This window comes from Puma concolor, chromosome A3, assembly GCF_028749965.1.
Source record: "Puma concolor isolate L17-30 chromosome A3, mPumCon1.1.hap2, whole genome shotgun sequence".
In the NCBI taxonomy this organism is placed as follows: domain Eukaryota; kingdom Metazoa; phylum Chordata; class Mammalia; order Carnivora; family Felidae; genus Puma; species Puma concolor.
Genome location: NC_141669.1, coordinates 38,803,336 through 38,816,049, shown reverse-complemented (window position 1 = coordinate 38,816,049; position 12,714 = coordinate 38,803,336). Strand labels below are relative to the sequence as shown.

Below are 12,714 nucleotides of genomic sequence, written 5' to 3'. Positions count from 1 at the left end.
GGCATCTCTGCGTTTCCTGTTTCTGCAGTGTGAAAATACTTGCATATTCTTCTGGACTCTTGGGGCTGTGTCTCCTCTCTGCCACCGGGTCTCTGTTATGAAGACTCACCCATTCTCACTACCCTGATCTCAAGGCATACATGAGTGTGGAAGGAGGATCGAATGCTTACTGAGCATATAGATAGGCTTCATTCTTTTTTTTTTTTTTTATTAAATTTTTTTTTTCAACGTTTATTTATTTTTGGGACAGAGAGAGACAGAGCATGAATGGGGGAGGGGCAGAGAGAGAGGGAGACACAGAATCGGAAACAGGCTCCAGGCTCTGAGCCATCAGCCCAGAGCCCGACGCGGGGCTCGAACTCACGGACCGCGAGATCGTGACCTGGCTGAAGTCGGACGCTTAACTGACTGCGCCACCCAGGCGCCCCCAGACAGGCTTCATTCTTAAACATCTCAGTACCTTATGCTTTCAGCTTCTACCTTTTCTCTGGATTCGTGGCAAGCTGACATAACCCCAACCTTCACTGCCTGAAGAGAAGCAGTATATGCAGTTACTGCTGTTGTTCTGGGTTGCTCCATAGGACTTAAATACAGACTCAAAAATTGTATTTGACGTTTCAGTGAACAGACAGTGTTTTTCTCCTGTGGTTTGGACACAAAGTGGCATGTCAGCCACTTTCCCATCATGGGTGCCTGTTATTAATAGGCTGAGGACAGCAGCGCAATGATGTGGAAACTGTTTGATCTTTATTTATTTTTGAGAGAGGCAGAGACAGAATGCGAGTGGGTTAGGGGGAGAGAGGGAGGGAGACACAGAATCCGAGGCAGGCTCCAGGTCCCGAGCTGTCAGCACAGAGCCCGACGTGGGGCTCGAACCCACGAGCTGTGAGATCACGACCTGAGCCGAAGTCGGCCGCTCAACCGACTGAGCCACCCAGGCGCCCCGAAACTGTTTGATCTTTAAGTCATTGACTCAGTCCGCTCTGGAACCCACACTTTCTCTAACCCTCTGTTACTTGTACTGACAGCATCCTATGTGATATTTAAAATTTGGTTCTCCATCGTGAAATATTCTACAGTAGATGCTAGATAAACAGGCCTTATTTATAAGAGCCCCAAAGTAGAAACAGCACAAATGTCCATCAACCTATAAATGGATAAACAAAATGTGATCTGTCTATTCGATGCCATGGTAACTAGCAGTAAAAGGAATGAACTCCTGATACACCACCACCCTGACCTCCACTATAATCACTCCCTCATTTTGCTTTACAGCTTTGCCCCCGAAGGACATCTCACAAACGGTTCAATGTTTTTTTGGACTTTACACGAATGAAACTTCTTTCACCAACCACATATTAGGTTCATACGCTGTTGGCGTTCGTTGAAGTTGATTGTCGTTGCTCTGCGCACACATATTATTGTATGAGGAACACCATTCTTTATTTAGTCTCTTTCCTGATGACATAGAAAAAAATCTTAACAAACCTGAAAGAAAATCCTCCCATTTCGAAGGAACAAGAAGACTGACAGTTAATTTCTCAAACAGAAACAGAGGGAAGCAGAGACGGAGACATCTTCAAAATGACAAGAAAAAGAAGCCACATACTAGAGTTCAGTTCTCAGCAAAACGTCCTTCAAGAATTTATGTAAACTTGGGGCGCCCGGGTGGCTCAGCCGGTTAAGCGTCTGACTTCGGCTCAGGTCATGATGTCGCGGTCCGTGAGTTCGAGCCCCGCGTCAGGCTCTGTGCCGACGGCTCAGGGCCTGGAGCCTGCTTCCGGTTCTGTGTCTCCCTCTCTCTCTGCCCCTCCCCCGTTCATGCTCTGTCTCTGTCTCAAAAATAAACGTTAAAAAAAAAAAAAGAATTTATGTAAACTCAAGACAACTTGGGAAATGAGTATCTCTGGACATGGGGCCTTTACTCACAAATACCCTAAGTAATTTTTATTAATAATCTTTAAGAATCAATGACCAACAAAGGGAGATTGTTTCCGGAGAGAATCAGTGAGGCAGTTCCTCATCCCCGGAAAGCAGGGGAGGTATTTCCTTCCACGTTTCCTCACGGTCCCTTCATGATACCTCTTTAGTATACACAGGGATAGATCCACATTTGCTGTGAGACAAAATAATATCTCTTATCACCTTGCCTTGAACAAATCCTTACATAAAATCTCTCGCTTCTAGTATTTTCACTTACTCTTTGATAAGTGATAATGTGACTTTTTGAAAACTGCTCTAACATTCATAGATACAGACGTGACTTTCAGCTAAACGTTCCAGTAACAGAACAGCGTTCCTCTTGTGACTAAAAAAGATGACTTCAATGTGTAGTTATTTAATATGAGCCCCAGTTCTAGGTCCTCAAAGCATAGGAGGCTTTTAAACCCAGAATGAGTTAGAGTGCTGGATAAATTTCTGTGCTAATGAATCAATAGCTGAGTGTCCTTCAGTTTCTGACAGAAAGATCTATTTTGCCCTGCCTGCTGGTGGGTTCTCTTCTCTGGATGGAACCAGTGCCTTTTATGGAAACTCATACTGAGGATAATTAGATGCCAGGTCACACACTGGGATGCTCTTTTTCCCAGTGCTTTGAGGGTTCAGGGGTGTTTGAAGAGAACTCAACAGATAGGCAAGGTCTTAGTTGAGCAACTGCCGAGGAAACGGGAGGCAGATCTGTGGGGCTGGGATTTTCTGATACAAATTACACCAATGTTTCCTTGACAGATTCTTATCGCCAAGGAAATTCACTTCACATAACTGGTCCATGGAGCTTTCCTTCCTAAGAAGTTCAAATTAAGCCTGTCTGGACAGGGACAGACAGGTGATACCCCGGACCAGGTGGATGCCCATTTTGTAAAAGCACCGAGAACCTTCCCTCTCGGAGATCCACTTCACTTACACAAGGAAGCAGATGGACCACGTGATTTACAAGCCAGGACCTCCTCCCCTACGCGCAGAGGACTTGCATCTCTCTTCCTCTGAAACCACACGATTCTCAGAGTTGCTTTTAAGGGGCCTTCGGCAAAGAAAACGTGTACTTCTCCTTGAAAGGACTTGGCCAACAATAGATTTTCAGGCCCCAGACCTTACTGCTGTGATTGAGAGAAAATATCCCCTGAGGGGCCCTGGGGAACATTTCTGGAACCATTTTGTCAGGGACTGCACATTGACAGATGAGGCCATCATTTGTTCAGGTCAAACTAGAAGTACTTGGAGAATCTGAGAGAGGAGGTTCCCCTTAATATATTCACCATTAACCGTCTGCACAACCTTGGGATATTGATGACCTTCCCCGAGCCTCAGTTTCCTCCTGATAAAAAGTGTAGATGTGAACATGGTGTTCTCCATGTTTCTTTAACATCTGATATTTTGTGAGGGGGAGCAAAAGAGAGTCTGAAAGCCCAGGGAATTCAATAAGACCTGAATGAAGTACGGTTCTAACTCTCACAACCTCCTCTTTGGGGTGACGAAGGGAACAGAGAAAACTGCCGAAGATCTATGTCCCTGTCTCTGGAGGAAACAGCTGTTCACTAGGGGCGAAAGAGGGTGAAGGCAGATGAGGCTGCTAAGGGCTGTGGTAGAGACGGCATCACTGTGGTTCTCACTGGGGTCTGGCTGACTGTGGCAAACCGGCACATCCTCCGCTTCCGGGCTGCCCGTGGCGAGAGTAAAATCAGTTCAGATCTACCGGCCCTGAACTGGGCTCGGGTGCCTATGACCTTGGGGGTTGCCCCATAGATGAGGAGCCTGGAGGTCTGCCCACGTTTCTGCTGGTACCAAACTAGCCTCTAGGGCTAGGTCAGGATTGTCCTGTCACCTGGGGACAGAGAAAGGGAGGCTGCAGACTACATCATCATGGTTTCTCTGGCGGTAGCCGAGGTTGGACATGAAACACAAAAGTCGTCCATGTAATCTAGACCTTAACTGTTGTCTTCCCAGCAGAGCTAGGATGGTTGGTCTCTGTGGAGCTTTAATTATTGGGCTGACTGTGCATAGGCGCACAGGACTCAACAACATCGAGAAACTTTTCATTGACATGCAGAATAATCCCATGTTCCTCTCCCCGGGGAGCCAGAGTAATAGGAGGCAAAGAAAATGAGCTGGGGCTTCCAGGGTTAACTCTGTGTCCCCAGTGAGGAAGATGTCCCCCCAGAGCACTCACCCGGGCATTGATATGCATCATATATGTTCAAATTACTATTTTTGAGAGTGTTCAATCTTATAAGAATTCTTTCTTGGTTACAAAGAGGCTTTGAAACGTCCTTATATGTCTATATACAGAGACCATAATATTCCTAATTCTAAAAAAGAATGTCTCCTGTCTGATAACCAACCATGCTGTGGCCTGGTCAACGAAACTGACCGTGAGTCCACACACATGATAAGTAAAGGGGTGCAAGGCATCCTCGTGGAGAACAGAGCAGTTCTGTGAGTCTCTCTATACTTGACCATCATCAGCTGAATGAGGAAGGACTTACACAGGTGGATTTTAATGTAGATTTGTCTCTGTTGTCAGACGATCTTAGTTGGGGTTCCATAAGATGGGAAGACAGTGTGTGATGTGGGTGGGAAGACAGGTTTGGTGAAACAGTCTGAATCTGTTTTTTTAGAATCAGGGTTTGTGAACGGAGAATGTGATACTCTTCTATGATGACCTATAGACTTTGTCAGCTCAGATATTCCAAACCCACACTGCTTTGGCCACCATGAGAGATATGCAGAGCCTGTTCCCTGATCGGCCCAAAAGGGACTTCTCTCTGATTTAAAGGGAGACTTTCTATTTGCATGAGTACTGAGGTCAAGCCATCCAGCAGAAGGACCTTCCCCAACGCAGGTCCCTGGAGTGGATTCCTAGGCCCTGAGGCACCTGTGATTGAAGTTGGTCATCTTTCCTAAGTATCTGCTCTCACTAGAAAGTATACCCAGCAAGTGAAACTTGGGCCCAACAAGAAATGAAAAGAGAAATTAGATATTGTTTTAAAACTAAAGAAAACAGTGTGTCGAAATTGGTGGATTGTGGGGTGCCTGTTGACTCAGTTGGTTCTGACTCTTGACTTTGGCCCAGTTCATGATCCCAGGGTCATAGGATCAAGCCTTGCATCAGGCTCTGAGCTGGGCATGGAACCTGCTTAAGATTCTCTCACTCTCTCCCTCTGCCCCTCTCCCTTACTTGCGTGCACCCTCTCTCTAAAAATAAAAAAAAAAAAATTTTTTTAACAAAGAAAAAACCCAAAATTGGTCGTTTGCCAGAAACAGGGACTTCGTCACACTGAATTTATAGCATTAAATGTGTTGATTATTTGTAAAAGTCACACATCAGTCACCTCTCACAATATCATACCTGCTCTGAAATTACGGAAGATTCTTTGCACACTCAGAATCCAACACTTTTACTGATTGTTCTCGGTTCATCCCCCCTGACACCAGCTTGTTTAGAATGTGCCCTTAAACATGTCAATGGAGTGGGAACATAAGTACTAAGAGGAGAAATAGGAAAGTGGGTAAATATCAATTTCATAATATTACCAGATCTGATCTTCTTAAAGATAGACCCAGATTGCTGAACTCCAACATGTATTTAACTTGTGTTCCACAAATCTGACCCACTTGTCTGCCTGTCATGCGGACTGAGTCGACACCCGTAGGCCAGGCAGGGCGAATTGCGATGAGTTTTCAGTCACCTCTCCCTTTTTCTCATGACTGCTGGCTCCAAGGGCTCTCGGGCCCCTCCATGCCCCTGCTGCCTCCACCCAGCAAGGACATGCCGTTTCCAGGGCCTCGGTGTGGGGTGCCTGAGCTGCAGCCGAGGCCCTTGTGGCCCAGAGCCCTCAGCTGCAACCTAGTCCCCTGAGTTCTCTAGCATCTTCTTACACACGCTCAGAATCTGCTCTGCCTGCTCCCCAGACAAACAGCACATGTGGGCAGCTGGGCAGTGACAGGCAGGGAGGTTTGTGTTTGGGGCTGAACCATTGTGGGAGGTCTGTGTGTACCTTGCAGGCAGTAATAAACTCCAAAGTCGTCAGCCTCCACCCTGCTGATTCTCAGGGTGAAATCTGTCCCTGACCCGCTGCCACTGAACCTGTCTGGGACCCCAGAGGCCCGGTTGGAAACCTTATAGATCAGGAGCCGTGGAGACTGGCCTGGCTTCTGCAGGTACCAATGTAAATAGGTGTTTCCATTACTGTGCAGGAGGCTCTGACTGGCCCTGCAGGAGATTGAGGCCGGCTCTCCAGGGGTGACGGGCAGGGACAGAGGGGTCTGCGTCATCACGACATCCCCACTGGATCCTAAAATAATGAGAGAGAAGCACAACGTTATGCAGAAACCTTAGAAGCCACTTTTATGATTTAAAATGTTTTTGTATTTAAGGCTAAATCATATTTTGTGATTTGATTCATCCTCTAAATGTATCCAGTTTCCAAAGAATTGCAGGCACAAAGTGGCCTCTTCCTTTCCAGCATCTCACTAAAGCACTGTTCTTTGTTCCTTTCAGTTTCTTCTTGATTTCCCAGGCCCCCAAATTAAATTCCCCTGCCGGAGGGCAGTCCCACCCGTGGACAGAACACACGTGGGGAGCAGTAGCGCCCCCAGAGCTCTCCCTCCACACCCCGCTCTCCTTTCTCATCCCCCCTCTGCCCTCACCTGGGATCCAGAGCATCAGCAGCCCCAGCAGCTGAGCAGGGAACCTCATTTTGAGAAGCGGAACTGGTGAGTCCTGGTTAATCAAAGCAAGATTAGAGCTGATCTTTTATGTCAGGTGCAAAGGTTTTATCTGAGACTGTGTACGTTAGCCCTCCCTTAGGGAACGATATGCAAATCTCCTGTGGGCACAGCAGCTGGGAGGAGGCAGTGGGGGTGGGGGGGGGCACTCCCACGTGAGCAAAGTAATATAACATGTCTGTGTTCGAAGGGAAATTGAGAGATAAAATCGATGCTGCCTAAAGAGTACAGGCACACACTGGGGCACCTGGGTGGCTCAGTCGGTTGAGCGCCCGACTTCAGCTCGGGTCATGATCTCAAGGTTCATGCGTTCGAGCCCCAGAACCTGCTTCAGATCCTCTGTCCCCTTCTCTCTGCCCCTCCCCACCTGCACCCACCCCCCCCAAAAATAAATACATATTTAAAAAAATAGTAACTTGTGTTAAATGTTTCCTTCTTTTCCTCGACCAGTTTTGTCGTTCTCTAGAACTTTCCCAGTCACCTTTATACTTCTAAATAAGGCTGAATTCCATACATATTTGGTGAATCTTAAGCTTTTTTCATGTTTATTTAAAGAATTATTTTAATGTGTATTATTTTTTGAGAGAGAGAGAAAGAGAACAGGGGAGGGGAAGAAAGCAAGAGAGAGAGAGAGAGAGAGAATCCTAAGCAGGCTCCGTGCTGTCCGTGCAGAGCCCAGTTCGAGGCTCGATCTCATGAACCGTGAGACCATGGCCTGAGCTGAAATCAACAGTCGGATGATTAAACGACTGAGCCACCCAGGTGCCACAAAAAGAAATGGAATTCTAAGCAAACATTGAACTCTGGTCACTTGGAGTTTTATTCTCAGAAGTAGGCACTAGCAGGTTTTGATCACCTTCTACGTTTTTCAAGATTGCTCCAGTAATTGAACACGCTGCAGATGATGGGAGCCGGGCATCACCAGCAGCCGCTGGAATTACAGCCGGAGACTGAAGGAAAAACAGAATGGGGCTTGCGGAATTCTTCAGTAAGACTATGCCCTCTCCTGACTTTGAGTTATTTTTATTTCTATGCCATCATTTACTTCGGGATAATTTAGACTCACCCAAAATTTCACACAAAAGAGAGTTCCTATATACTCCCGCCCTGGCTTCCCCTAACGTATCACCTTGCGTAACCACAGCCTATTTATCAAACCTGAAAATTAACACGAATCCTGTGCTATTAGCTATTAGCTATTAATAATAGCTAATAATAGCTATTATTAATAGCTAATAATAGCTATTAGCTATTAAACCCATATTTCTGCCTCACTGCCCTCCTGCGAGGGCCCCCCACCGTTGTCACCTCCCCCCCCCCCCCAGCTTGGTTTTCCTCTGAGAGGAGCAGCTGCCCTGACTGATCCCTGGAGGAGGCAGCTGTTGGGTTGAGCAGAACCGCCGCCCCCACGCGGGAGGGTGTGTTTAGGGTTGTCACGCTGCGCAGGGTCGTAGTGAGGGTTCTGTGTGCACAGGTGTGCGTGGTGTCCCCACGCTCCATGCTGCCTATTATGTGTGCACAATCTGTCCCTGACCCACTGGCACTGACCTAGGCTGGGCCCCCGGGGGGCCCTGTGGACACCCTCTGCGTCAGTGGTTCCAGAGATCGGTGTGGCTTCTGCTGGAACCGGTGCCATGGATGGGACTGAGACTGGCCCTGTAGGAGATGGAGACACGCCCTCCCACTGCCACCGACAAGAGGGATAGAGCCGGATCCAGCACAGCCACCCATGGGAAACTGGGAAAGGGAAGAAACTTACCATGGAAATGCAAATAGGAAAAAATAGTTCTGAAAGAAAGAAATGATGTACCGGGAGCACCTGGGTGGCTCAGTCTGTGAAGCGTCCAACTCTTGGTTTCTGCACAGGTCATGATCTCAACAGTTCCGTGAGTTCGAGTCCTGCGTGAGGCTCTGGGCTGGCAGTGTGGAGCCTGCTTGGGATTCTCTCTCTCCCTCTCTCTGCCCCTCCCCCTCTCGTGTGCTCTCTCTTTCTGTCACTTTCTCTCAAATAAACAAACATTTTTTTAAAAACGTGAATCTCGGGGCGCCTGGGTGGCTCAGCCGGTTGGTCAAGTGTCCGACTCTTGGTTTCAGCTAGGTCGTGATCTCACGGTTCGTGAGTTCAAGCCCCGCATTGGGCTCTGTGCTGGCAGTGCAGAGCCAGCTTGGGATTCCGCCCCCCCCCCCCCACCCCTCTCCGTCTTGTGTTCTCTCTCTCTCTCAATAATCGAACAACATTAAAAAATATGTGAGTGTGATCTGCAGGTCTCCAAAGCCTGGGGAGAACCAGGTTTCGCACTTTGTCATGCGTGCAGGAAGGGAGAACCTTGAGCTGGGTCGTCTTGACGGTTACTTATAATAGTTTTGGGCTTTCTAACTCTCAATCTTGTCACCTCCTGCATTACCCATGTTACATCCTATTACCTAATATCTGCAAAAGGAGGGGTCTGTTTCTGTTGCCTGTTTTTTTCTCTCCTTGATTTTGTTGGCTTAGAATTGTTGACTGAAAACCATACTGTGCTGTGTGTACTTAATCCTTTTGTCGATTTACACACATAGCGGCCGTGAAACAGTTTAGTGGCGATTTTCAGCTCTGGAATGATTTTTTTCATCCAGAAAGAGATTACATTTGAGTCTCGCAGCCTGAAATGCTAGGGTATGTCACCCTCATCCAGTCAAGGATTGCACTGTGCTTTGAGTCTGGGCTCCATCATGGGTCATACATTGCCCGGTTCTTCCCTCCTCCTAGGGGGTGGGCCTGCCAGGATTCCAACTGGAGTCCTTGAAATTTGTCAGAATCCCTCCTTCTTTATAGTCCTTGAAGATTAATTAAAACAAATTTTTTTAAGTTTATTTGGAGACAGGGAGAGAAAGAGAGAGAGAGCGTGCGCACAAGTGGGCGAGGGGCGGATAGAAGGAGAGACAGAATCCCAACTGGTCTCCTCACCATCAGCGCAGAGCCCGATGTGGGGCTCGACTCACGGGCTGTGACATCATGACCTGAACCAAGATCAAGAGTCAGACACGTAACCAACTGTGCCACCCAGGTGCCCCGAGATTAATATTTATCTATGGCTGTGTGAGATGGCTGAAGGCTTTGCTCAGCTCTGAGGCCTCTTGGCCTGTCCTTTATCTCAGATTCTTGCCGGAAAAGAGAAAAGTGGGGCTCGACTCTGCGAGCTTTCCTTCTTTCCTTATCTCTTTCAATATTTATGTTTTAGGGTTTTTCCGTGGAGGTGGGAAGTACTCCTCTTCCAATTAATAGGCATTTTTTGAGGCTGACGATATGCCACCTACCAAGAGAAGTCGAGAGGGTGTTTATTATCCCTACAAGGGACTCCTGGAGACAGCAGGATGTGCACGAGCAGGTCCAGGCTGGTTTCCACAGGACAGCATATTGAGCATTTATAATCGCTAGGGAGTGGGATTATAGGCACTAGAAGCGCCCTAGCTTGAGCTGGAGACTTGTGAGGGGTGAACGTTCCAGCTTCTACACAGACATGGACAGAAAGGGAAGATAGAATTGACATATTCACAATACGGAGACTTTCAATCCTTGGGCATAATACGGCCTTCCATTTACGTAGATTGTGTGTGTGTGTGTGTGTGTGTGTGTGTGTGTGTGTGTGTTTAAAGGATATTCTGGAACTTTGAGTGTATTTTGTTATTTTTCCTAAATACTGGACGCTTTTGAGGCACTTGGAACTCATGCGCTTTCTAAGTTTAATTTTTAAGCATTTCTTTCAGTTGCATAGAAATCAAACTGACTTTTGCATGTTGATTTGAATCCAATGATGACCTATTTCTCCTATTATTTCTAGTAGCTTCTTTGTAAAAAATTTGGAATTTTCTCTGCATACAATCCTTCCATCTGCGAATTACGTTGATTTCCACTCTTCCCTGCCTGTGTCTGTTTGTTGCAGATGTGGGTGTCCTCTCACGCCGGCCGGGAGCATCGGAGGCGTCCGTTCATATGAATCGGATCTGACGCCCTTAGTGGTGAAATTGTGTTTGAACCTGGTTGTGCAGCGAAGGCTGAGGCACAGCCAGGGATCAGAGTTCAAATCTTGTCATGGACTTGCTTTTCAGAACCTCAGGATTTCCGAACAGAACAGACATGCTGAGCTGAGCACCACAGCAGCTGCTGATAAAGAAGCACCTGGTATAATGAGATAATCACTGAAGGTTATAGAGGTTTTTGTCTCTCGTTAAATCACTGTGGATGCCGCTGTTATGCTGCCGGCAGTAGTAAGTGGCAGCGTCTTCAGGCTCCAGGCTGCTGATGGTGAGGGTGAAATCTGTCCCAGACCCACTGCCGCTGAACCGCGAGGGGACCCCAGTTTGCAACGTGGATGCACGATAGATCAGAAGCTTAGGAACTTTCCCCGGTTTCTGCTGAAACCAGGCTAACCACGTGTTAACGTTCTGACTCGCCCGGCAGGTGATGGTGACTCTGTCTCCTGGAGATGCAGACAGCGAGGATGGAGACTGGGTCATCTGGATTTCGCAGCTGGCTCCTGAGATGGGGCACAGAGAAACAAAGACCCACACGCCGAATCATGTCATAAGAGGACGCGGCTGGCGGGCCAGGCAGTACTGGGCACGCTGGCTGAGTAATTTCCCAGTGTTCTCCTTCCTTACCTGGGAGCCAGAGCAGCAGGAGGCCCAGGAGCTGAGCGGGGGCCTTCATGTCCATGCTGTGTCCTGACCGGGACTGGGTCCTGCACAGGGTGTGACCGGCCCATTAATCAGCGTTCAGGGAAGTGGGCTGTGCTTGAGTAATATGCAAATCAGCAGAGGAAGGGACAGGCTGGGCATAGCTGCGGGGCTGGGTAATCTCAGTAACAAGCCAGGCTCCTGTCCGCCAGATGCCCGAGCCTGACCAGGGTGGCACACACGTGCCTGCAGAGAACGTGTCTCTCCGTGGGGCCATGGCATAGAATCAGTCTACCGTCCTTTGAGGAAAGTGTCTTGTGTTCTCTTCAATGCTCATGATATGCTTTCTTTGCCTCCCCTCCATCTAAGATAGGTTCGATTGAGAATGACACATTTTAAGAAACTGCAAGCCATTTAACAAGCTCTGCATCTGGTACGTTGGGATATTACCGAGGCCAGACAATCTTTCTCTTTGATTTGATTTGCTGATGGCCTCGGGATGGTCCGTTGTCAGCGCGGAGACAGAACCCAGAGTATGTACAGAGTTCCCCTGTACATGTGACCACACAGTGACTGATATACACGTGAAGAATCTGCTGGGTTTGTAGAAAACTCTTTCTGAACTTGGAAAAAAATAAAATGAACAGAGCATCAGTGAACTGTGTGACAGCTTCAAGCAGTCTATTTTGCGTATAATTGGAGATCTAAGAAGGGAATGTGGGGAGGGGAGTACAAAAATATTTGTAACGATATTGGCTAAATTGTTTCCATTTTAAGAAATCATTCCTAGGGCTTATATAATTAAAAATCCAGAGTCAGTTGGACTGTTTGTTTTTTTAGTTTTGAGTTGTGTGAGTTCTTTATATATTTTGGACATGAACCCCTTGTTGGATAAGTCATTTTCAAATACCTTTCTCCATTCATTAGGTTGCCTTTTGGTTTTGTTGATGGTTCCCCTTGCTGTAATAAAGCTTTTTATTTTGGTGTAGATCCAATACTTTATTTTGCTTCCTTTCCCCATGGCTGAGGAGACACGTTTATAAATAGGTTGCTAGGGCCAATGTCCAAGAGATTACTACCTATGTTTTCTTTTAGGCGGTTTATGATTTCAGGTTTCACATTTAGGACTCTAATCCATCTTGAGTTTATTTTTGAGCACGGTACAAGAAAGTGGTCCAGTTTCATTGCTTTGCAAGTAGTTGTCCAGTTTCCCCAGTATCATTGTGTGTGTGTGTGTATGTGTGTGTGTGTGTATAATATTTGTTTGTTTGTTTGTTTGTTTGTGTTTGGGAGGGGGAGGGGCAGAGGGAGAGGGAGAGGGAGAATCTTAAGCAG

The 12,714-nt window shown here is 47.2% G+C and overlaps 1 gene segment (V, D, J or C); it reads right to left on the bottom strand.

Moving 5' to 3' along the window:
* The window catches only part of LOC112864036 (immunoglobulin kappa light chain-like), an 86,451-nt gene extending 74,964 nt beyond the window's left edge, over positions 1-11,487 (bottom strand). Inside the window, 2 exon segments of the V gene segment in view lie at positions 10,946-11,240; positions 11,365-11,487. Coding sequence covers positions 10,946-11,240; positions 11,365-11,419 — 350 coding nt within the window.
* Between the last annotated feature and the right edge of the window lie 1,227 nt (positions 11,488-12,714).